Source organism: Epargyreus clarus, unplaced genomic scaffold (genome assembly GCF_041222505.1).
Source record: "Epargyreus clarus isolate Ecla_fem2 unplaced genomic scaffold, WU_Ecla_fem_2.2 ptg000010l, whole genome shotgun sequence".
Taxonomy (NCBI): Eukaryota; Metazoa; Arthropoda; class Insecta; order Lepidoptera; family Hesperiidae; genus Epargyreus; species Epargyreus clarus.
Genome location: NW_027332218.1, coordinates 13,391,403 through 13,416,374, shown reverse-complemented (window position 1 = coordinate 13,416,374; position 24,972 = coordinate 13,391,403). Strand labels below are relative to the sequence as shown.

The window sequence follows — 24,972 nt, the reverse complement described above, 5'->3', positions numbered from 1 at the left end:
TTTTTCAGCTGGTTGCTGGGTCTTCTTCCGGCTCGTCGGGCGACGCCGGCGGTGCACATGAAGGCGACGACGCCGGTGCCGCGAAGGGTGACAACTTGACCGAAGGAGTTCCCGGACCCATCACCAGACTGTTCATCATAGCCAACCGAGGCATCGCCAACCTCATCCAGGACCTGATCCTGCGTATCGCGCAGACCTCCGAGAGGATAGTCAACTTCAAGGCGCGACTAATCACCTCCATCATTTAATGCGCTCGCGTTTAGAACAATATCGGGGGCTGCGACCGGCGCGGGCTCCGACCCGGGCTCGCGTCGATTTGGTTCCTAAAAACTATTATTGGTTCCTTTTTACGGCGCAATCGACCCGAGCCGCGACCGGAGCCCGCCGCCGGCCGCCACGTCACGCGGCCAACACTCTCATTACTTGACTGAACACGAAACATTTTGAAAGACCGCGCCAGGGTCGACTTAAATACCTTTGTTTTAGTGCTCTCTTAATGAATGTGAAGCACGAGGTTATTCTAAACTTGCACGTCGCAATACTAAACCAGTTATATATCAGTGAACTATTTTAATTTATAAGTATAGGTATATGTAGTACGCAGTGCTTTAGTGCTTTGTGATAACGAAAATTAATTGCGACAGGCACGTTGTTCGCATCACATTCTTCGTCAAATTTATTTACGTATTATTAACTTATAGCAAAGAGAAAATGATGTACGTAATTAAATTTGATTTGAAGAACGATGAACTCGATAAATATATAAATTAGGTACCTTTATTAAATGCATATAAAACGATAGGTGAACATAGAGTAGAGAGGAAGATGAAAGGGCTGAAATAGCAGTTATATGTTTTTTGAAATACAAACTTAGTACAATGAGAATCCTATTATAGTTACAAGAATTTATTTATTTTTAGGGAAGTCAGGGGACTCGTCTATTGCTCTATTTTCTACAGCTACCCTCGCATCTATCGTTTTGTTGTCTAGGAATGAGTTGTGTGTAAATGTGCTTTTGTGTGCACTTAAGTGGGGAGTGGGCCGCGGGCCTCCAGCGTAGGGTAGCTAGACTAGCTAGGTAAGTCCGGAGGCGGCGGCGCCGCTCTGCTCAAGCTTTTTTTTATAATGTGACATTTCGATTCGTTTTTACGTTTGTAAATATGTATTATAGCGGAAATTGTGTAAAATAAAAAAGGATTAGTAAGTTACTTTGTGTGTTTTATTTTAATGCCCTCATACAATTATACGTTCACACCACCACTTGGAGTAGCGATGAATAAGGTTTAGTTCAACATTGCACCTTCACATACACCTATATCACCACCTGGTATTCCATTTCTAACCACCTGGTTGAAAATGGAATACTTATTTAGTATTTACCTATCTCATTAATTAGCAGTCTTGTGTAGCAAATATACAGTCTTATATTTTTTTCCATAACCGAAGATTGGCAACTACATATTTTGTCGTCTACTTCATATCGTTTAATTTCTTTTCAATAGCACCTATTGATTGCATTACTATTTTTTGTCACAAAATGAAAGAAGATTTTTAATTACAAAGTATTTATTCACACATCACTACAAATAATGGATGAGAAAAGAGTCCAACAATTTAACAACACAACCCACAACACAACGTCGTCGAGAGGACGCTACCTTTGCTCGGGCGGGGGACAACACACTGGTGGCACACACACGAGGGGAACATGCTTCTGGAGGAACCTTACTTACACCTCTCAAACTGGGTACTTTGGCTGAGCTCACTATAGCTCTTTGTATCTCCAATGTTTTACGAGATAATCGCATATTAGTAGTGGTAGATCCAAAATAAACCGTAGGATAGGTAGAATCTAAAACAATAATAATATGAATATGCTCTATAAATAAATATTTAAGCAATAGTTAGAAATGAATAGACGAATGTTTGAATATGAATAAATGAGTAATTTTTGAGAAAACAATAATTATAAGTATTTCTCACCTATTATAGTAAACTTTATATACCTAAGTTAAAAAAAAATATTTTACAAATACAAAAATATTAAAGTAGAATACCAAAAATATAAGAATATATTTTTCCAAGCTATTTACATGTTTTCCTTTTACTTTACTGACATTCCGCAAAGTTTGATTTAGTCATATTTCTTTTTTCATGGTAGATTATCGAAGGGTAGATTATAATCAAATTAATTATAGGTAGTTTTGACTATGTATTCCTAGCTTGTTTGGTATACAAACATTATTTTTCCTTCGATAGAATAATAGTTAAAGCAAATTAAATGAATCGGAAAGAATCCAAAATCCCATGAAGCCACGGACAATACTATAATTGGGTACTTGACACTAATAACAATAAAATATGAAATAATATGATCGATATGATAGCTTATAAGTAAACATAAATTATGCAATATTTAGTTTAATTTTTAATACACTATAAGTATTTTTATTTCTAAAAAGAAATTTTCGATTTTTTATCTGTGGGTTGTAAATTCCAAAACGGGGACGGTGCTGCTTGAAATGTCATGTGACGTCACCACACGCATAATAAACAAGACAAATAATAATTATATCGTTTGCTGGTTGGTTGAATTTATGTTGTGAACAGATATAAATCCACACTATATTAAAGTTGATAGCGTGTATCTGCTTAAAGAAGATATACAATGCAATAAATAAAAATGAATACAAAACCTTCCGCGAAATAACCTATGGAAATCACAAATAAATAACGTAAGTAAAATATTCTTTACATTTAATCATTTCGGACAGTTAAAACATTTCTTAGCCGACTTCCGATAGAAGAAAGGTTATGTTAAATTGATTATCAAGCATTTTTAAACTATACTTATATTGTTATGTGAACTTCTTTAATATTATTTATTGGTTATATTTATAATTTCAGGTCCTCGCGACAGCATTATAGTGACGACGCTATAGGGTATGTGCAGTTTAAGAAGAAGGCAAGCTTGTGTTTCATGAAAAGTAAAAGTTGTCCTGAACACAAGGTACATCAAATGTCATGCACTGTGTCTATGATTGTATATGAAAAGGAAAGTATTATATGGGATTACTGTCCTGCCTCCCAAGGATGCTGCAAACATGCAGTAGCATTTTTAATGTGGAGTTGTAGAAGAAGTGAGGAACCAAAAGTTTCGAAAGTGTATAAACAGTAGTTCTTTACTTGCATAAACTACCCAAAAAGATGAAGGAAGGAAAACTACCATGCAGTTGCTGTTATTGGACTACAGATTTAATTATGAAAATGACAGTGATAAAAAAATATATTCAGTGGTTACAGAAAATAATTTTTGGAATTAAGAAAAGCATTAACGCAAGCAGCACACAAATTCAGCTTAGCAAGAGCTTCAATATAAACGAAGGAAATAACAGCTTCAGAATGCTTTGAGGTGATCTGTAGTAATTATTGTAACTGTAACATATGACGATAAATATATACAAAAGTTCTACTGTGTGTACTCATTAGAACCATATAAACCAAATAAACAAATAAAAGACTAATATTAGCAAATCATGTATTTTTAATTATACAGTCCTGTAAGTTAATCAGTGCACATGCACAAGCAATAATACCACAGTCATGAAATATTTTAATTGTGTCCTAATAATTACAGAATGGGCCCTTAAAATAGAATTCTCATAGACGTCTTATAATTCTATTCTTATCATAGACATCTATATATTATATTAAATATATGAATGCTTCCACTTGCTGTTTTGTTTTGATTACGTCCCGTTCCAATGATTTGGAATTGACGAATCACTCGAGAGTTACTAAATTTATTCCTTTTTCTCATTAATACTTCTCTTACATAAATAGTATAAAATGTCATTGCTTGCAAACAGAGGATTTAAACATATAAGAATCTGCAAGTTCTTTAAGGTTTATGAGATTTGGGTCTAGGAACTTGTATAAGCAAATTTGTTAGGATATTTAGCGATCGTACTTGTACACATCGTCACTGCACACGCCTTGTAATTTGACATTCTTGCAATTGTACTAATAAAAGTTAAATAATTCCCAAGATTAAATAATTCCTGAAGTATGTGTAGCGTCGAAGTTTATTTCTATATTTTCAATGTGTTGACGTCACGCTACGAAATGACACTTGACCGCCTGTTTTGGCGTAACGTTCCGTTTACCGTAATAAAAATATGTTTTTTTATTAATAAATAGCCTTTTTTTCGAATAAATAATCAATGAAAGGCATTTACTACGTATATGAATTCATTAAAACAGTTTCCCAAAAAGTGTCAAGTAGCCAATTATTATCGGTGCCCACCTGTCAACGTCAATGACAACTTGAAATGTCACTGTCCCACTGACAATCTTGACTTGAATGAAGTTCTTGTACGAATGTACTAGTACAGTTTTTCCAGTGCAATATAGATTAAAACTATTTAAAAAATTAATAGTTATCGTAATATTTGTTTGCAATGATATTATAAAATATTAGATTCCTATATAACACGGCTCGATAATGGCGCTATACGAAGGAATAGCTCTAATACAGGAGAAACAGGCCGTAGTTTTGGATCTCGGCACCGATTATACCAAGTAAGTAGAACATGATTACTTAAAAACAACAATATTTACTAAAATCAGAACAGTAAAACTTGGCTCGATACAAAACAACAGGCTTGTGTTTTTATTCCGAGTTGTATTCATTCAAATAGCAATTAAACTTTATGAAGGTCCAATATTCTTTTCGGACCTATGGTAATGTGCGTGAGTCATTCACATGTTAAATAAACAGTATGTGAATGAAATCTCTTGCTTCTTCTGTTTATATTTGTATAACTGTCTGTTGTTTAGACATCCTTACTTATGCTAGTGTTTCTTATCCCTATACACTATATAGAAATAGAAATAAATTCTATGGTTCCTTCCTGATTATGATGATGATGAAAATCAAAACAGAAATAAATGAAACTTACTTATTAAATGAACACACAAAGACTTTCCAATTTAATAATTTGAATTTGCAACATGTGATATGACTATGACCCTGATTCTGCCTAATTATTTGTGACTTACAATAGAAGCACTGCAATTTACCACCAGGTTTGGGTTCACGGGTGAGGCGGCTCCGAGATGCATCATCAAGTCGGAGTACTGGTGCACAACAGAGAAGAGATTTAAGAGGGTACATGACTATGACACTCCCGAGGAGCTGTATGACAATTTGGTTCATATGCTGCATTTGCTGTACTTTAGGTAAAACATATTTATCATGTTTATTATTATTGTCCTATTTATAAAATATTGATTTGTACTAAAATCGTGTTTATTATAAAGATTTTACTATAGTTTTAGAAAATAAAAAAGTAGAGCTCCATATTTATTTTCGTATTTTATAAATTAACATAATTATATATAGATTCTTTTGTTGCTTCATATAAAACGTATCTCAAATAGCATGATCATAGTTATACCTATAAGATTCCTTTGTAAATCAAGGCCAGTTAATGAGCAGATTAGATGCTGTGATGAATAAGAGTTAACTTGAATCTGTTTCAGACATGTTTTGGTGAATCCAAAGGAGCGCAAGGTGGTAGTGGTGGAGTCTCTCCTCACACCCACATTGTTTCGGGAAACACTCGCTAAAGTTCTCTTCACTCATTATGAGGTATGTTTGTATTCAGTAAAATATTATCTGTAAAGTGTATAATGTAAAACTATTCAAAAGTTAGTTAATTGACTGACAAATTTCTTTATATGCAATTATTGTCACTGAAATCTATACAGATTAGTAATTGTCATGTAAATGAGTTGACTACCTATAAAAAGTTCATCATAAAAGTTTAGAAACTTAAGGATACAATGTCGCTGTTTCATAATCAAGGTGTAAGGTATGTTTCTGACAGTTTTCAGTGGTAGCCCATCAGGCAAAGACAAGAGTAATAAAATACAGATTTGCATGACCCATTATTTGTTTTTGTTTAGAGTGCCCAAGTTGGGTTGGGTAGGAGTGTCTATTGGACTGTCCCTGTAGTTCTGGGACCAGAATAGGACTAATGTATACTCTGCCTGTCGTAAGAGACGATTAAAAGGGGGCTTCTGGGGTCGCGGGTGGTAAGAGTGGGAGCTCGAACTGCCTCCGCGAAGGGCGGCAGTATGTGAGGCTGCATACCATGGAGTTGGGAAATGTGGGGCGGCGTGTCACTGATATGTGTGCGTGCAGGTGTCGGGCGTGATGTGGGCGGACCGGCCGCGGCTGTGCGCGCTGACGCTGGGCGCGCCCGTCGTGCTCGTCGTGGCGCTCGGCGCGCTCGAGGCTGAGGTCGTCGCAGGTACACACTATTTACATTTTAAATCCAACATCTTGTCCTAAAATAATATCAATATTTTACAAAACCTTTGGAAGAACCTATTATAATTATTATAAAAAGATCTAAATAATAATACAATACACAAATATGTGAAGAAGTAATATAGGCTTACCATGTCGGAAATGGAGGGAGCGCCTGACCCCAGTTAGCACTTTTTGGTGGCAGCAAATCTAACGACGTTTTTAAATATAAGAATGATTTTAAAACTCAAAGCAGAAGAATTATAACCTTTTTGAATTTCGCTACTTATACCTATAAAGGAATGAATTCATCTTCCATCTCTGTTTTCTCCAATCCACGGTACGGTACGTAATCCATCGGTACCAAGTAATTGTTTTGTTTTACATTAAGATATATAAAAATATGTAAGTATTCTGAGGTTATTTATAAATACACCAGTAGTTTTGTCTGTAAATTGATACCTCTGTACCTACAGAAGCAATGTTGTGGCTACATGATGTATGTTCAATATAAGAATTTGTGGTTTGTAGGCATTATTTCCGGCTTGTAACTATTATACGTTAACGTCGTATTACATTAAAATAATAATTATATTTTATTGCTATTAATTTGTTATTGTTTCGTTTTTTTAAATCATCGCAAGTTCATAAATATAATATGATCTCAAAGATTCATGTAAGCAGGAAATTTCAAGCGTCGAACATTTGTTAGGAAAAACATTGGATTGTTCCTGTAGTCCCGGGACTAGGGTAGGGCTACGGTATTCCCTGCGTCTCGTAAGAATCTACTAAAAAAAAGGAATTCGGTTATGTTCCATCGCAGATCCCGGAGTTCTCCGTCAAGCGTTAAGGACAGCCACTTGTTAGTGTGGTAATATCCCACAAAACTCGGCCACGCTCTCACATCGATGGGTATAGTTCGCGCCAAACTGGTAGTCTGCTCTGAAGTTGTTGCGAGCAGGTATAGTCATACAATTTGCTATGGCGACGCGATTCATTTCTATATTCAGAGTGGACTAGCAGTTTTACGCGAACTCTGAAGCTTTGAAGCCCTTTGAAGCTTTCCCGCTAGAAAACAAAAAAAAAGAAAAAACATTGGATAGATGGATTATGAACAGCGTGTGTGTGTGTCAGTGGTGCACGGCTGCCCGGTGCTGCACGCGATGCAGGCGCAGCCGCTGGCGGCGCGCGCGCTCAGCGCGGAGCTGGCGCGACGACTGCGCCTGGACAACGGGCCCGACACGCAGCTCAGTGACGACGTGCTCGAGGACATCAAAGGTATAGCCACATTTTTTATAATATAGGAGTAGCAGACGAGCATGCAATCCACCTGATGGTAAATGGCTCCTGCCGCCCATGGACATGCGTAATCAACCCTAGGTAGGATTAGATATTCCTACCTGAGGTCGGCCACATGCGTCGCTACCCCTGAGGACTAAGCTGGAACGCCTCGAAAAAGTATGTATCCCTTACCACACCCTTCAAAACGGAACACAGCAGCACCTAACACTGCTGTTATTAGGGAGAAATAAAACCACCTAAAGTTGCACTTTGCAAAAGTAATTATCATTTCTAAAAGACCAGTATAATTATGTAGTTTTAAAAAAAAAATATTTTTTTTTAATAATATTTGTTTAAAATAATCATTCTAATTAATATTGTTAGTCCCACATTATTAAGAAAAATCCTGATAAGACATCACATGTCATCACCTTATTACTACTCTTACTTAAAAAGCAACTAACAATAATAAACATCACTGTACATTAATTTGCGTAATATAATAATTTGTATGCATAAAATAATAATAATAAAATAATAGTACATTATTAATGTGAGCAGTGCGTCTATGCTTCGTGGCGTCCCGCGAGCGCGCGCTGCAGTGGCCGGCCGAGGAGGGTGACGTCACGGGCGACGGCGGGGAGGCTCGCGAGGCGCGCTACCCGCTGGCGGCGGGCGCGCTGCGCGTGTCGGGGCGCACGCGCGCGCGCACGGCCGAGGTGCTGTTCGCGCGCGACAACGAGCTCGCCTCGCTGCCCGACATCGTGCTGCAGTGCATCATGCAGGTACAAAACACAACACTCTTGCCAACTTTACTGTTTTAACAGTAGGATTAGTCTTCTTTGCATGCTATCCCTGTTGTCTATGTGAATGCAAATTTTATTGCTTTGTCATGTCTTTTTAATTTAAAAAGATTGCAAACATGATACTTACCTTCATTGCCACTCACCAAGTGGTGATGCGAGTGCATCTCTACATTTATAAAACAGCTGTACATTTACATCCATTCCAAAAATTGCAAACTTACATTCGAATAGGCTGGAATCGTCAAAAGTGTTTCTTTGTTGTGCAAATTGTAAAAAAAAACAGATGTTATAAAAACACACACTGCAATTACATGTACAATATTCCAAAGACTAGATCAATTCAAATAATCAGTAAAAAATAATTTCAAGTTTTTATCACAATTAAAAATGTACTAACTACTACTAGTTAGATAACAAAAGTAATATAATACCATATTCCAGTGTCCAATCGACACACGTCGTGCGCTGGCGGAGAACATCCTGGTGACGGGCGGCACGGCGGCCATGCCGGGCCTGCAGGCGCGCCTGGCGCACGAGCTGCGGTACCTCGTCACCCAGCCGCCGTACAAGTTAGTTGCAATACTATTCTTACTAAAATATTTTGTGTTGCCACAATTTATCAAGAGAGCGTGCCACGATTCTGAATCACGTTATTCAAGTTTCCTAAACACCTTGTATATAGAAGCTCCGAACTGAAACTGTTGGGGCAGTGTGTGTATATATGTCTTGGTGAGTGCGTGTTGACATGCATATATGAACGCACCGCGTGTGTTCCAGCTCGCGGCTGCAGGTTCGCACGTTCAAGTTCCACCGCGCGCCCGCGGCGGCGTCGTGCGCGGCGTGGCTGGGCGGCGCGCTGTGCGGCGCGGCGGACGGCGGCGGCCGCGCCCTGCCGCGCGAGCAGTACGCCCGCGCCGTGCGCCTGCGCGACTGGGACTGCCTGCTGCACAACACGCCGCGCGACCACCCGCACTGGACGCAGCTGCAGCCCGCGCTCTGACCACACCCGGCCACATCACCCCAGAACAGCCGCTGAAACTTCCAACGCCTAGCCTATAACGCCTATACATTTATAAGAACCTAATAACAACATAAGCAGGCGTATGCGCCTGCGTTTACCTTTTTTCGTTGGATGGATCTCAAGTTTGTAAATAACAACGGTTTAATATTAAAATCACCAAACATACATTGGGTCAAGTGTATGAGGCAAGTTTGTAAATCTTGCGAGAAATCTTCATTTATGCATGTTGTATTAATCCATATTTATTAATCCTTTTTTTGGTGGTAACACCAATAACGTATTAAATACTAAAAATATTCAGCTTATCAGCAGCAATTTTAAGGAGCGGCAGCATAGCATAGCATAGTATTTTATCACTTCATAATTCACCATTAAGTTTATATTGAATTATTTTATAAGCATTTATAAGCAAAGACTATAGTAACATGTTTATAAGTAACAAATAAACTTTTATTTTTTCTTGAGCATTTTATTAATATTTTTATCCTTTAATTATAAACATCTGTTCCTCAGACTTTCATAAAAATACTTATTTATTTTGTTTATGTTTAATGTAGAAATCTCCAATAAGATGTTTTGCTGTGAAAACTCAACCAATTAGATTTAAAAATAATATGTTCCGTAACAATAATCTGTCATAGAATGCAATATTTTACTCTTTATTTTTTAACATGAACCCGCTTCATTTGGAAGATTCTAATAACAACCCACGTACGAAAAAAAAACATCAAAGTGAATCTTAACGAGGGTTGCACTTTTTTTGAAGAGAAAAGTATTTCTTACAAAAACATTGCAGATTATATAACAGTACACACTGAACAATAAACAGTACTTCAGGAAGATATATAGAATGCCACCTGCACAGAAAAGTTAGTCAGGCTACAACAAAAAAATGCTATGCCCCGATCGCCGAGCAGGAAGAATTTCGTACAATGACCTTGTGACCAACTGCCAGAGGTTAGAAACATTTTCTGTAAAGTACATCTTTATAAAGTATTACAAAGTGGTAGAGTGAGAAAATACTAATTTAAATTATAATATAAAATCTAAAAAAGCGAAGTTTAAGCGATATTCGTAACAATTTAATAGGCTTATTTTGACACATTCCATCCTTATGTCATTTAAGTTTTGAACTAACTTTGTTTGAACGTTTAACACGTACTTGTAAAGTCGAATACTTCTAAACGTAAAATAATGCAATAATTTATATACAAGAATAATTAGTAAAATTTATAAATTGTATTGCACATTTTATTTCAGGTAAAATGTGTCCAGAAAAAAAAATCTACATCAAAAAGTATCATAAGGCGTTGTTGCAATATTATGTCCGTCTGGTAATTTTACGATACTTTACGGCTACAGCTTGCGGCTTCAAACCATAGTCGATCCGGAAGAAACCATAATCGATAAACTTTCAAATAATCGAAACTTAGATTTACCAATAATAAATTATTTATTTATCCCTTTTTCATCATAACAACAATAAAATAATTTAGACTTTATTCCTTTGAATGATAAAAATCTGTTATTTCTGCGAACGGCGATAATCACTTTTGTGCGACCGGGATGGCAAATATTTCCGCACGAATGACAGAGATGGGTAATTAGGGTCATTGTACGAAATTCTTTCTGCTCCGCGACCGGGCTTTATATGCTTGTCTATGGGTGACCTAAAAACCTTGTGTCCGAATCATTCTTAAATCTTAAGTTTTAAATTAATGATGGCCGACTACTGTCAAAATTGTCAATTTGTCATGTCATAGTTGCGCTATTTCATCATAAATACGCATTTATTTCATTTAATTTTAATATTTCAAAAATATAATTAATTGAAAGACTTCGATTCTGACGTTTTTATTAATTTTTTTGGTTATAATCGTAAAAAATGTCTGACGAGGCGAAAATCGTGGCGGCAAGTATAGTGAACTTCCTGAATCAACAGCTTGAAGGTAACACTTTAAATTCGGACTCAAAAGAAAGCTTGGAGGTCGGAGTTCAGTGCGTCAGGGCGGCCTTCGACCTCAGCTCCGAGGAGCTGGCGCGGGGCGTCGACCTCCTGCAGCTGGTGAGGCAGCAGCAAGGCGGCGTAGAGGCGAGTAAGGCCGAAGCCGAAAAGCTGAAAAATGAGGGAAACGAGCTGATGAAGTCAGAAAAATATCGCGAGGCGCTCGAGAAGTACACGCGTGCCATAGAAATTGACCCGCGGAACGCCGTCTTCTTCTGCAACCGAGCCGCCGCGCAGTTCAAGCTCGGGCAAAACGAGGCGGCCGTGGCGGACTGCATGGCGGCACTGGCGCTGCAGCCCAACTACGGCAAGGCGCACGGCCGCCTCGGCATCGCGCTCACGGTGCTGGACCGCCACCGCGAGGCGCGCGCCGCCTTCGCGCGCGCGGCGCAGCTCGAGCCCGACAACGAGTCCTATAAGCAGAACCTCAAGCTGGCCGAGGAGCGACTCGCCGAGAGCGGCCAGGCCGCCGGCCAGATGGACATCGGCGGCCTGCTGCAGAATCCGCAGCTGCTCAACATGGCGTCCGAGATGCTGTCAGACCCTAACATGCAGAACATCATCTCGGGGCTGATGGGCGCCACCAACCTGACCAACAACCTGGGGAATGGCGCGGGCGGCATGGACGCCCTTATCCAAGCGGGGCAGGCACTAGCGCAGCACATGCAGAGCGCCAACCCCGACTTGGTGGAGCACCTGCGGCGCCAGGTGCGCCCGCCAGGCCCCGACGGGCCCCCCAACCCTCCGCCCGCGCAGTAAACTATTCCAGATGAGTGTGCCCTTACTTATAAGATTCTATGCAGTTGATACCATCTTGCAGGTGCCTAATCCTGATCTACTATTGTCCTCTATGGAATATGTTGTAAATTATGAGTAAATCACATCTACAGTTTCAACCTTCACTGCTCGTGAACTGTTTTTAATTTATTGAGCTCAATCAAAGTTTTGAATAAGTTGTCATTATGAAGTATTTACTATCAGTGTAATCAGTAAATGCCCTATTTTCGAAGTGTGGGTATTGTTAGCTTACTTGACACAGTGTGATGCAATTTTAATTTTAGTTTCATTTTTAGGTATAATCTATCATAACTATATCCTACTTTAGCAGTATAGTACAGTATAGTATTGCATCATGTTTCAGATGCAGTACTTACTGTATTGCTAATAAATATATTTTTAAAGAAATAAAATTATAAATGTATCAAAAATTAATGTTAGTCTGGGGTGTAAGATTGGCTCTGCTCTAACATTTAAGTATTTGGAACTAAGAATTATTGGTTTTATTAATAAAAAAATATTTAAACCTTGTCTTTATCTTAAAAAACAAATAAGAATAATAAATATATTACCTATTTAATTCCTGACCCTTATGGCATAGCAGACACAATACCAGCCTGCTGTATGTTTTGCTGTTTGTATATTGCTACAAACAGCAAAACATGCTATTTCTACCCGACTGAAGGATAATGTTTTATGACCGTGTGTACGTCTCATACTTAACATGCCCTTCATTCGAAACACTTAATGGATTTTTATATAACTTTAGATTTATCGAATTTTTTAACATAACATAGGCAATATTTTTACAGTTGGGTTTATTGTTCTTATATTTTTATAGTGGCAGGTACAACACAGTATCCACATCGGGGCCTATAAGTTACAATACCTTTTATTTTATGATACTATTTGTCTCTGGCTAAGGTAAGACTTTCTAGGTATATAATATAGTAAATATTATATAAGATAATAAATATTCTATTCTAAATTTGGGAGGGTGGAGACATCAAGAGGCAATAGTCTTTTCTTAAATGTCAAAATTTTGCATGCTGTTTTCTTTAACCATTTTGTACATAAACTTCCATGATATATAAATCAAAAACTCTGAAATAATCTTTTAAACTCCATAGGTAAGCAAAAATCAATAATTAAAATTATTTATGAGTGTCTCCGCACCTAATTTACAGCTGAGTAATATAGTTGATCAATATCCTCTTTCCGGTAGGGTTAGGTGTTGCAACTAATCTTGGACAAATTGTAGGATGGATGGAATGTCCTCTTATCTTCTCAATATTTTATAATAGACAAATAAAACAAATAAAATGCTTTCTTAACTATTTATTACACTCTGTGTATAATTTATGATAAATACATTTAATATCTTTATGTACACACAGTAGCAAATGTAAAAATATTATGCACCTCATTCAGTACAAGAAATCCCAGTCTGCTACACAAACGCTAAGCACTCCACTCTCATGTTGTCACTGAACGAGACGCTAAAATACATTCCAAAAAATGTAACACATACAAAATTACGTATTTACATATTATAACTCTCAGAAGAAGCGAGGCGAGGCCGTCCGCGGGACGCCCCGCGACCCTTACATAGTTACGTTACAACAGCAAAGGCACTGTGAATAGTGAAGTTTCTATTTAATAAATGCTGAACTCGTATAACAATAGAAAAATGTTAACAAATGGGAGAGGAGATGATCAAAAACTTACAAAGAAATTTGAGTAGATCTACTTCTCTAAGTACAAATGAAATTTTGAAAATCTTAATGCACGCCTCGAACGCCTATTTTTTAAATATATTTTATTTAATTATAACATAGTCATCATGCTTTACTGCTGAATTACTCAATTAAGTTGAGTGCTCCACTTGAGCAACGCGGAAAATCTAATCGTTACTGCCCGATGCGCCTGTTTAAAATTACACGCAGTCTTACAAGTACCGATGAGTCTTTTTTTCCTTACATTATTATTAGTATAATAATCAAAAAATATTCAATAAATAGATTAACAATAAAAAATACAATGTATGCAATGAAACATTTATTATAATATAAAGGATTACCTAAATACTTATTAGGATTTTGAATCCACACAAGATAATGACATGACGACGAAACGCAACTGATTTCTCATACTAAAATATACCTTTCGCCATCATTCAGGCTTAAGTGTAAATATCCAATTATTATTGTGTTATTTTTAAGCACTTCCATCAAAAAAATATGTACGAAAAAAGAAGTATCAACTGGTTAAAAAAGTAAAGTAAGGTTTAGCGTTAGGACGGCGAGGCGTGCACGAGATCTGCGCGGGGCCTCCGGTGTCTACAGCTGGTAGTTATCTAATACTTTTTTGTTATTGTAAAGCCCGGACATCACTAATAGGAACAACTTATTACATAAAATTATTACTAATAAAATGTCAATGAAAAATCATGAATCGAATAAAATAAATGACTTTTAAATAATTTTCATTTTTAGAAGAATCTAAATCCTACTTGCGAAATCTATTTAAGAAAAATGTACTTAAAATAAATCGACGAATAATAATAATGATAACATGTCGATAATATAATTAATAATTATGTAAACTCTGCAGCACCAAACAAACTCGCTGAATAAATTAAGTAAAGCTACACATTGGCTACTGTCTCCTCCGGCGCTAGCGACGCCGGAGCTATCGCATTTCTCATAAAAATAATTCTGAATATATCATTACGTAAGCCTAAAAAAAAACTAAATAAAATTTTTGTATAACTTTCATTATGCTTACTGTATTGCAACCATATGCCTGCGTGTAGTAGAGATAAAGTACTATCCGTGTACAAGAAATTCAATATAATGTATTACGTAACATGCAACATGAAGTATTCGTGTTTTGTTCGCTATCCGCTCGCAGCGCCCTCTGCCACACAGGTTCAAATGAAAAGGGAAAACTTACATTCACAGCCCAACCTCAACAAGTATAAATCGATACATCGCTTAATTTCCTAACAAATTTATGCAAACTTAAGTGTCAGTACATGACACGTGACTTTAACATGCAGAAATATAACCCAACAAAGTATGATATTGTGCTAATATTAAAAATACAGCGGATTCATCGTTTCAAGCGGACGCAGCGCTCACTCTGCACAGTTATTACCAAAGTAAAGCATCTAGAACATTCCTATTTAATTACAGTATATTTTACAATCACTACACCGCGCCATTACTCGATAACGGTTATTTTATTAGCTTATTGCTTGCACCTAAGCTCATAAAAATAACATCACTGTGCAGTAACATTGTTCATTAACGCGATGTTAGTGCAGAATGAACACTGCGGCGAAGCGCTCGCTCGCTACACGAAACGTACCTTTGCACTAGGCCGAATAATCTTGAGGACGTACGAGGACTCGACACCGCTCGGAAGCGTTACTCTCAACTATTACTTATCGTTAACTGATTTGAATGGTTCGAGAGAAGCGAAGACTCAGTTGCGCTTGGAGGGCGGCACGAGGTGCGGCGGCAGGTCCGCGGGCAGGTCGTGGCCGTCGATCTTGACGCGGATGAGGTGCATCGCGAGCGCGAACTCGTCGTCGTCCAGGAAGCCGTCCTTGTCGATGTCCGACAGCTTCCAGATCTTACCGAGCACGGAGTTGGGCAGCTTCGACTTCACCATCTCCGTTTTCGCCGCTGTTGAACAAACGCTAGTCAGCTAAACCTTACCAAGCGGTCACAAGCATGACTGGCATGTGGCCGTCATCAGTTCTATATGAATGGACGAGTGAAATGAGTATCTAGTCTATTTCAGTTTAGAACCATTTTTGTTAAAACTGAAATTCAATGTATTAATAAAAACTTGGGTAACATATTAAGATCAATACATAGATTATAACAGTAACATTTATTTACAAAAATAGAATTAAAAAAAAATGTGTGCCATATTGACATCGTCTGGCATTTCAAACAAACTCTTATAATTTTAATTCCTTTAATCCAAGTATTTACGAAGTCTTATAAGAACTTATAGGGGATGAAGAGACAGAGAGCAGTGAATACGCACAAACAAACGGGTAGCAAATCCCCCATTTTGAGAAAAATCATGCGGTCCAAGAATGAACTTTAAGGGTTGATGGATTAACTAATATTATTGATATACATTGAGCAAAATATAACTAATACTATTATAATAATACGAGTATGTCAGATTTCATCTGCGACAACGCTTACTTTAAATATTTCATCTAAGCAATAATTTAATGTTTTTAGTAAACGTAAGGACGAGCAGAATATTAAGCATAGAATATTTAATTACAACGCAACGAATCTAGAAGTTCACCCTAATATCTTATTCTCAATGCTATATGTAAGATGTTTTAAAATTCTTACAATGTTATTTCGATAGAACAATTGGAATAGAGAGTATATGCGAATAGTTTCTTCCTCAGGGCCGAATGTCAAAACCTTGGCTTTGTCGAACCAAGTGACAGGCGATTTGGCGACACTGAATTCGATAAACGATTCGCCGGTGAGGGAGTACACGGTTCCGATAAACAGAAATTCTGCAGTTATCAGTATCGTTATCAAATTCAGAACTAACAAGAATACGAATTTAATAGAAAGGAAAATTGACCGAAAACTAAAAATGGATGACTCTTCCGGAATTTCCAAATTATAAGTGGGAAGTGTCTCTGATTTTGGACCGGTGTCTGATTCGTCGATTTGTTCAGATCCTACTTCGTGTCTACATTCATGTTTGCTAGATTCGTTTTCACTGTCAACAGTATGGTCATCTAGAGCCAGTGATTCATTGAGACTATGTATGGACACAGCGGGAGATATTCTGGGATTGCTTAAGTTCAGCGAAGATTGGTTGAGTAAAAATTGGGAGAGTATGTTGCAATTTTGCGTCGCAACGGTCAGTGAATCTGCGATTTTTTCGAAACCTTCGTCCGGATTCTGTTCGTCCTTACGTTTTAAAGCCATGCACAGCTCGGTAAGTTGGGAACAATTCTGTGTGGTAGAGAGCAGCGCTTGCAGCGCGGCGTCGAGGACGAGTGTGCCGCGGAGGTGCGGGTGAGTTCTGAGCAGGTGTGTTAGGTTGGTGTGTAAGTGCGTACCGGCGCCGGTGACCTTCCCGTCGATGGGGTTTAGAGACATGAAGATCTCGTCGTATCGCGGTTTCTCCTTGCTGCAGATCCACTCGGGATCGCCATGGCCGGCGTCGACGCCCTCGCCGCGCCCGTACCCGAACGGCGACACTTGATCCTCTACGCCTTCGAAAGCGCCTCCTGGAAAGAAAATAGTACCAACTTGTTAATATAAATTAAGTTGTATTTACATATTTAATCTTTCATAAGAAATCTACAAAGATGTATATCTTTACATAATTAGCCATTACAAACGAACATACACAAGTACTAATAATAGCAGACGCAAGTAACACATCATGCTAAAGGTCGAAGGAGTCAGTGACTGTTCTAGACGGACTTACAAGTCTTACCCATACCGATAAAAAATAACGCTATAATTCAACGAAATCATGACAAAAAATTCTGGTTAATTTCAGAATTACCTACTTATAATTTAATCTTGTCGATTATCGTGGCCGTTTTCATTGTAATTGTAGTTACGCAAAGGTGTTAGTAAAAGGCGATTGATAAAGTTTCGATAGACGTCGGAGCGCGTTATATCAGGCGCGGCGGATCACGTAACTGCAATTATTCCGCAGACGGAGTGCACTCAATGAAACCGGCCGCCGCGCGCCGGCCGCTCCAAATGCGGTCGGTAAAAAGACTACCACTTCCTGTATTATAGTATTCTGCTTAGCGTAACCTAAATAATACAAAACCTCCGGGCATTTAGGTACTCTTAAGACAAATAAACAATGAACATAATTTATTTTATATAAAACTAACTCTTTTATAAACTACTGAAATCAATATATATTAGGCGTACAAAATAGATAACAACTACCAATAGGTACCTAAAAATTCATGTATTCCTTCACATAGAAATTTTATTTAAAATATGTAAAAAATGGAATAACGCAATTTTCATGAACGTTAAAGTATTAAACACATACAAATGGAGAAAATGAAATTAAATCTCATAAAATTATTAGAAAAATTGTATCAAACTATTAGGTAATGATTATTAGCAAACATCAACATTAAGTTCTAAATGAATGGTGTTGAGATCGCTATTTGTGGACACGAGAACGCTTAAAGAGCGTACGTGTCCAAAATGCAAACAAGTTCATATTTCAATACCACTAAGACCACCCTGAAATGTGCAACCTTGAAAGAAAAATAATTCTAATCAATAAGTCACGATGTATTTGTATGCGATCGATTAATAATGAGAATTTATATTCGAACGGCAGTAATGTGGAACACGTATTTATTTTGATAGTTTATAATTTGGTCTATAACATAAAGAGTTTTTGAAGTTTTAAGAAGATCCTTATTACATGTGATATTTACATGATGTAACATTATACTCTCCTTATTGATGTACATACCAAGTAATGAACATCAATGAACAAACAAAAAGATATACAACATGAAACTTGATACTCATAAAAGTGACATGAATCTCAATAATGTTTCATAAATAATAGACAATGACACGGAATTAGGGTCAATGCAGTTCTATTACATACCTATAAGTACAACAAATAGATGATAAAAATATTATCATTACATAATAACTATTAAAAAAAATTGAATTAAAATATTTACAAATAAAATCAATCAGATTTTAGTTTTTATTCGAAAAGATAATTTTGCATACCATTTATGTACTTTAGAAAGTAAAATTACTTATTGTCAAGTGAGCACAGTAGAGACGACTTTACCACACTTCACAATAGAGGCTTAGCACGCTACATAACGGGATTTACACTTTTAAATTACTTAGTTAAGAATATATTACCCTTTCTGACAGCACTTATGAAGAGATCCCACCCAGAGACATAGCGGTCACCTCAGCAAATTGGGAGGTGAGTGGAGTGAACATAACTGTGATAAATGACACAAATAGCTCTGGATTGTACTGGACATAGCTTTATCTCGGATCACGCCCACAAGGTCGCCTATTCACTGCACTACTCGCTTCATTCGGCGAATTGTTTCGTACAAATATTTCTTGTGCCATTCATTTACATCTATTATAGTATGTTTACTCTATTTACATGCCTTGGCACATTATGTGATTTTTAAATTGAGGTTTAAGTAGCAAATAAGTTTGCAGTCTACTGTCCTCCTCCAGACACGAGATACAAGTCTGTGGTAATTGGTAATTAAATATCTGTAACCAACTCCATATAGATTTACCCGAATCCGATCACAGGTGCCTCCTCTTCTTATTCTTAAACACTAACAAAATTGCCACTTATGTTAATCGGCAATTCGACAACTACAACTTTCCACCAAAACGAAGAACTGCTTTACGCTAGATGTTGGTGTTACGGCAGTACCCTGCCGATCGAAACATACTGTTTGTATCACCGTCCAAAGAAGGTATTTACTTCGAGATTTTATGAGATTCATAACAATTTAATTGATGCGATATTGTGAGATGCGACAACAGTCGATACATAACGTTTAGTGTCAATTAGTTCAAGGATCGATTGAATGTATACAGAACAATAGAATGTAGGCCAGTGGGCGCAGACAGTGGAAACAGAAGGCCGCGTCACGGTGTTTTGACCGAAGGCATTTTTTGCGGAGCAGCCAATTGTGATGGATTATCTCTGACAAAAAGTGTAATAATTAGTTGCAAGGAAACTATAAGTAATATTTCCTCTGACCGACAAATAGAGCGAGGCGATGAATAATGAACCGTTAAAATTATTTATAGATTCAATTTAAACTTTCACGTTACGTGAGGTGCATTGTGCCTACGTGCGACAATACAACGTGTATGTGCAGAACAATGTGAAATGTTACTAGACAATTTACTTGAAAATCGGCATGGGTAGAAAATAATTTAGTGGTTACAAACTCGACCTTTCATTCAGGGGGTCCGACGTTCAAACCCCAGAACTTTGACTTTTCAAAAATAAAAGTTATGTACTAGAAATTCATCGTTATTATACGAATTGCCTTATCTCACTTGACGCGGACCAATGTCATGCGATTTGTAAATGCATGCACGGTACGGCTGTGCAATCGCGCGAAATGTTACATTTTGAGGCATTGCGAAATGTCACCTGATAGAGTACTGCAATACTACATAATCGGTAAGAAGAAAGATTTCATTTAACACAAATTTTATTAAATTAATTTGTATTATCAGATCTGGAACATGTGATGGGTTGATAAGATCAACCGAGAAGCATTTGCTTACATCATTTGATGTAAAAATAATAACTGATTTAAAATATGCGGTTAGTCAATTCATTTTGTTGAAGATTTAATTTATAACAGAGCAAGATGTGATTTTGAAAATTATAAATTTAAATACTTTATGATTTTATTAATAAAGATAAGCATAAAGATTTACATCAGTACAGGATTAGTAATAATCCATTAATAATCTACAGTCTGCCGATCTACAGGTCTAAAAGTAGATCAAAATTAACTGAACCAGACGCCATCGACCTGCACGTAAATAAACTTTGAGAATTAGTTATGTATTCAGAACAGATTGTATTAATATATTTGGAATGTATGTTTCAAATGTTATGATGAAAATTAATAAAGTATGATTTTGTTTGAAATATCACATAAGCGACAAATCTTAGAGAAAGTGGAACCTTTAATAATGGTTTGCGATAAATCTATAAAATAAATTTTACAGAGAATTATATATTCTCTAATTTTCATAGAAAATATTGTAATTCTGTTAAATGATCTAGTACAGCACGTGTACTTGAATGTTATGACGTCTACGGGAAAGCAATGGAACAATTCATCAAGGTGTATGATTTTTATTTAACACATATCGCAACTTCAATTTATAAGAGAATGAATATATATGAGAAATAATAGAGAATAATTAATATAAGTACCTACTGATAATACGAGTTCTTACAACAGGAACCAATTAAAACGAGACATAAATACTAATGGGACAGATATTGCACATCGTATGCAAATTACGATACAACCACAGATTTGAAGGTAAAACAAGTGGCATTTTAATTGTAATCATTTCTTACGGTACTTTTTCAAGAGTTTAAAAGTTCCGGTACTGGGGAACATATTGTTAGAGTAAAAGTAATCTAGTAATAGTTGGCAAAAAGTAATCTAATAAATAACGAGCATAATAAAGAAGCTTTCTTTTATTTCCTAATAGGTTAATTTTATGGAATACTTATTGTTTAACATGTTAAGAAACTAGGAAGATAACATAAGATTTAATGCATATAAAAAATAAGGGAATACTTACTTGCCAAAGCATTATTCTTAAGCGTTAAGCATTATTTCTTTAGCGAAAACTTGCCAGCCTGATATTTATGTTTGAAAAACGAGTTTATATGCGTTTACGACGTTGTACGCTTAAACCAGCTAAACTAGTGTTTGTATCCATTACGTAGGAAGACCTACCACAACGTATGTATATAAAAAAATCTATAGGTCGTTTTAATTAGCATATTAAACTAAGTTAAAAAACTGTATACCGATATTTAAAAGTAATTTATTTCAAAAAGCTTCAGACTACTTTAGGACGGAGGTGGTACTCCATAGTCCAACGAATTCGTTAAGCAGACAGCACCTTGCAAAACGATTGTCGAATTACCGCGGGTGTACCGTACAAAGAAAAATGCCTGGATGCAGTAATCGTGAGAGACAACAAACTCCCACAATCACAATTGAGATGTTTAAAGTTATTACGTTTACTTCGAATTGCTCAGTCCTCGATGGTGCAGCGAGTGCCACGGTGGTGGACGAGGGTCGTGTAATGCTGTACAGTTCGCGCCAAATTTCGAGTCCACTCTGAATATAGAAACGAATCGCGTCGCAACAGCAAATCGTAGGTATTGGCGGGACGAAGACAGCGCGGAACCCCCCGGCACCCGTCCGCTGCCCGTTCTCGCCCACGGGTACATAGCTGCGTTAGTGTGCCCTTACTGTTGCTACGAAGTATATGCTTGTAGTTGTGTTCGACCCCATTGAATCTTTGACTACACCTGGGCGTAACAACTTCAGAGCGGACTAGAAGTTTGGCACGGACTTTAATGCGGTAACTAGAGGGTAATCTAGATCGCCGGTGCAGTGAAAGTGGAGGAGCGCGCCGCCGCGCCGGCAGCCCGCAAATTGTTCGTTACACGTGTGTAGGACACGGCAAGCAACCATTTGGGAATTGGGAAACATTATCTGATGTTGGATTGCTTATAATTGACCGCGTTACTTAATGTTCCTTGATTCATTTGGTAGTGTTCTATGTATACATCACATAGCGCAGTATGTAATATTCGATAAGTGCGCCGCAACAACTTTTATTTTAGATTTGGTCAGATTAAATAATTTAGTCTAAATATAGAAATCTTCATAAGTATACCTTCATTCGCCAATGTGTTTAAGACAAAATAAACTCTGGTAAATATTGAAACATTTTGTTAAGTTAATTGCTACATAGCACTTAATTTAAAAAAGTTTCGTGAATTTCATGAGACGTGTAGTTCCGCAGTAACAACACTGGCACACTAATGAAAACATTAAATATTGAAATTATGACGTCGGCTTACGTGCCTTAGTAAGGTTTTCAATTTAAATATTGTAACTGTGCCGCGTATGATTGAAGAGGATCAAAAAAAACTTAAGTTCTGTACAATAAAATTCGTCATGCATGACACACAGGTCTGTCTTTTAGAAGCAATAAAATATCTTAAGATGAGTCCTGCTAATAGCATCATTAACGTCTAAAACATAGTAAAACTAACTTCTATAGTGTATATATCCGGTAAGTCTGGCAATTTTGTAATTTAATAGTGACCTAAAACTTATTGATCAGACTTAAAATGAATCATTTATGCTGTGAAGTGACTCGGCAGTCGGCGGCGGCGAGCGTACGGCCGGCAGTATGGAATTAATGAATCATTTACGCTTTCGATTGCACTACCAGAACTACTTGACTTTTATAATGTACCTACGACAAGAGTCGTCAGAACTTTTGACCTAACAAACTGATATGAAGAAGTTACCAATACTATAAAGGGAAATGGCGATAAATACAAACATTAGTAGAAACGTCGAGTTTGAAAAACAACCAAATAAGACGAATGCTATGGACGCAACATGTGACGAATAAACAATGCGACAATCAATACAATGCGACAAGTATGTTGAACTAGTTTGACGACGCCAAAACCATTAGGAAACAGAGGCACCTAATCCGGAGGTGCTAACTGGTGCCAAATATTTCCTCCTGGACGAAATTGGGAATTAGATCTCAAGGCCCAGACGCCAGCGGTGCAGGATACAGGTATCCTCGCTAAGGAGGATGCGCATCCGTCACCGGCCCACGCCACAATTGCCGCTGTTGCCATAATAGCTCCGCTGACCACTTGCAACGGCCTTGGCGGCACACAAGGACAGGTTAATAATATATTCACTTACGCTGAGTTATGCTTGTCATGAGTTAGTTTATGATCGTTTGTGCCATGCCTTGCGATGGAATTATAGCGGGCTAATGGTAAAATGAGTGGTAGGCGAATGACTGCGCAATTATAAGTTGACGTGGTTATTACTATTTGCCATAATAGTGTAAAGTAGATAGATATTTCCTAAATTAATCTATGTTCATCAAGAAAAATACTTAAGTATTAACAGTTACGATACAAATTGCGTAAAGTAGAGTATCTAAAGGAAAATTGTTACTTGTTACATACCTGAAGATCCCAAAATTTCATAAAACAAATACAATTACTGCAGGTATGAAGACTTTCATATTGAAACTCGCCAATTTTATCGACAGAAAATTATCTTCAAATCGTTATCACCCGTTACATGGTTTCACGGGGTTTGGTTATCAGAATTGACGTCATAATAATTTGAACAAACTTTGGATGATACGGTTAGAATAAACATAGAACACATTGAATTATATCTGACATCATCACAATTACATATACATTTCATACTGGGGCATATGGCAAAAAAATCATTTTGTTGTTGTGGAATGTTTTATATCAGCTATATTCGACAATTTAGGGAAAATAATAAAAACCGACTGCTTAAAAATATAGCTTATCTCACAATTTAAACACCTTTAACTACACCTCATCATCGGTCAGGCCGTGCCAAAGAATGAGACATTCGACATGTTGACACATACGCTTGAAAAAATATTTCAAATCATTCAAATTTTCGACATTAAAGTCTATAGTATAGTCTTATAAATTCTGCCATCCCAAGAAAAATCATCTGTACCTACACATACAGAAAGACATAGAGAGCTTATAAAACAATTACATAAATGAGTAAGTGCTAATTTTGCAACCTCAAGTATTTTTATTTCACATTCAAAGAAAGCATTAAACATTTAGGAAATCTCCTAATCGTGTACAATTAATTCTTCACTGTAAACATATACATAGTTGTGAAGCGAAGCACGTGGCGAGTGAAATGGCCGTGTGGGCGTCGTGGTCGCGGAAGTGAGACCACCTTTTGTTTTACAATCATTACCGCGCAAGGAAACTGATGGAAAGTTGCAGCTACTGCTACTGCGCACAGATCGTTAAGTCGAAACTATTGGCGCTTTTACAAAAAACAACATTGATGATATTGTCCACAGGAACTTTTTGTAACAAAGCAAAT

At 37.2% G+C, this 24,972-nt stretch overlaps 4 protein-coding genes and 1 long non-coding RNA gene across 8 annotated transcripts in view; 4 read left to right on the top strand and 1 right to left on the bottom strand.

Moving 5' to 3' along the window:
• Positions 1 to 1,208, top strand: part of LOC140745590 (uncharacterized) — a 40,958-nt gene extending 39,750 nt beyond the window's left edge. For all 4 annotated transcript variants that reach the window (XM_073077532.1, XM_073077529.1, XM_073077531.1 and 1 more), the window contains one exon: positions 9 to 1,208. In XM_073077532.1, coding sequence (XP_072933633.1) covers positions 9 to 248 — 240 coding nt within the window. In that variant the 3' untranslated portion in view covers positions 249 to 1,208. The remainder of the gene's footprint in view (positions 1 to 8) is intronic.
• Positions 1,209 to 2,599: 1,391 nt separating this feature from the next.
• On the top strand, positions 2,600 to 3,534 carry LOC140745234 (uncharacterized). The gene is made up of 2 exons (XR_012102637.1): positions 2,600 to 2,735; positions 2,908 to 3,534. It is a non-coding gene; the product is annotated as an uncharacterized LOC140745234 (long non-coding RNA).
• An 824-nt stretch (positions 3,535 to 4,358) lies between these two features.
• On the top strand, positions 4,359 to 9,889 carry Arp10 (Actin-related protein 10). The gene is made up of 8 exons (XM_073077528.1): positions 4,359 to 4,581; positions 5,089 to 5,241; positions 5,545 to 5,653; positions 6,209 to 6,317; positions 7,451 to 7,594; positions 8,159 to 8,382; positions 8,845 to 8,972; positions 9,181 to 9,889. Exons 1-8 carry the CDS (start codon positions 4,505 to 4,507, stop codon positions 9,401 to 9,403), a joined length of 1,167 nt encoding a protein of 388 aa, XP_072933629.1. The 5' UTR covers positions 4,359 to 4,504; the 3' UTR covers positions 9,404 to 9,889.
• A 1,235-nt stretch (positions 9,890 to 11,124) lies between these two features.
• On the top strand, positions 11,125 to 12,732 carry LOC140745588 (small glutamine-rich tetratricopeptide repeat-containing protein alpha). Its single transcript, XM_073077527.1, has one exon. It carries the CDS (start codon positions 11,310 to 11,312, stop codon positions 12,186 to 12,188), a length of 879 nt encoding a protein of 292 aa, XP_072933628.1. The 5' UTR covers positions 11,125 to 11,309; the 3' UTR covers positions 12,189 to 12,732.
• A 1,670-nt stretch (positions 12,733 to 14,402) lies between these two features.
• Past1 (putative achaete scute target 1) overlaps positions 14,403 to 24,972 on the bottom strand; it is a 29,755-nt gene continuing 19,185 nt past the window's right edge. The window contains exons 2-3 of the mRNA XM_073077526.1: positions 17,326 to 17,496; positions 14,403 to 15,898 (exon numbers count right to left, since the gene is read on the bottom strand). Coding sequence (XP_072933627.1) covers positions 15,696 to 15,898; positions 17,326 to 17,496 — 374 coding nt within the window. The 3' untranslated portion in view covers positions 14,403 to 15,695. The remainder of the gene's footprint in view (positions 15,899 to 17,325; positions 17,497 to 24,972) is intronic.

What these genes read in the sequence shown, in the direction of transcription:
- Arp10 (XM_073077528.1), top strand. Translation starts at nt 4,505, where the DNA reads ATGGCGCTATACGAAGGAATAGCTCTAATACAGGAGAAACAGGCCGTA. An exon ending in CGAGGCTGAGGTCGTCGCAG is followed by an intron (nt 6,318 to 7,450) that starts GTACACACTATT and finishes TGTGTGTGTCAG; the next exon opens with TGGTGCACGGCTGCCCGGTG. An exon ending in GTCACCCAGCCGCCGTACAA is followed by an intron (nt 8,973 to 9,180) that starts GTTAGTTGCAAT and finishes CGTGTGTTCCAG; the next exon opens with CTCGCGGCTGCAGGTTCGCA.
- LOC140745588 (XM_073077527.1), top strand. Translation starts at nt 11,310, where the DNA reads ATGTCTGACGAGGCGAAAATCGTGGCGGCAAGTATAGTGAACTTCCTG.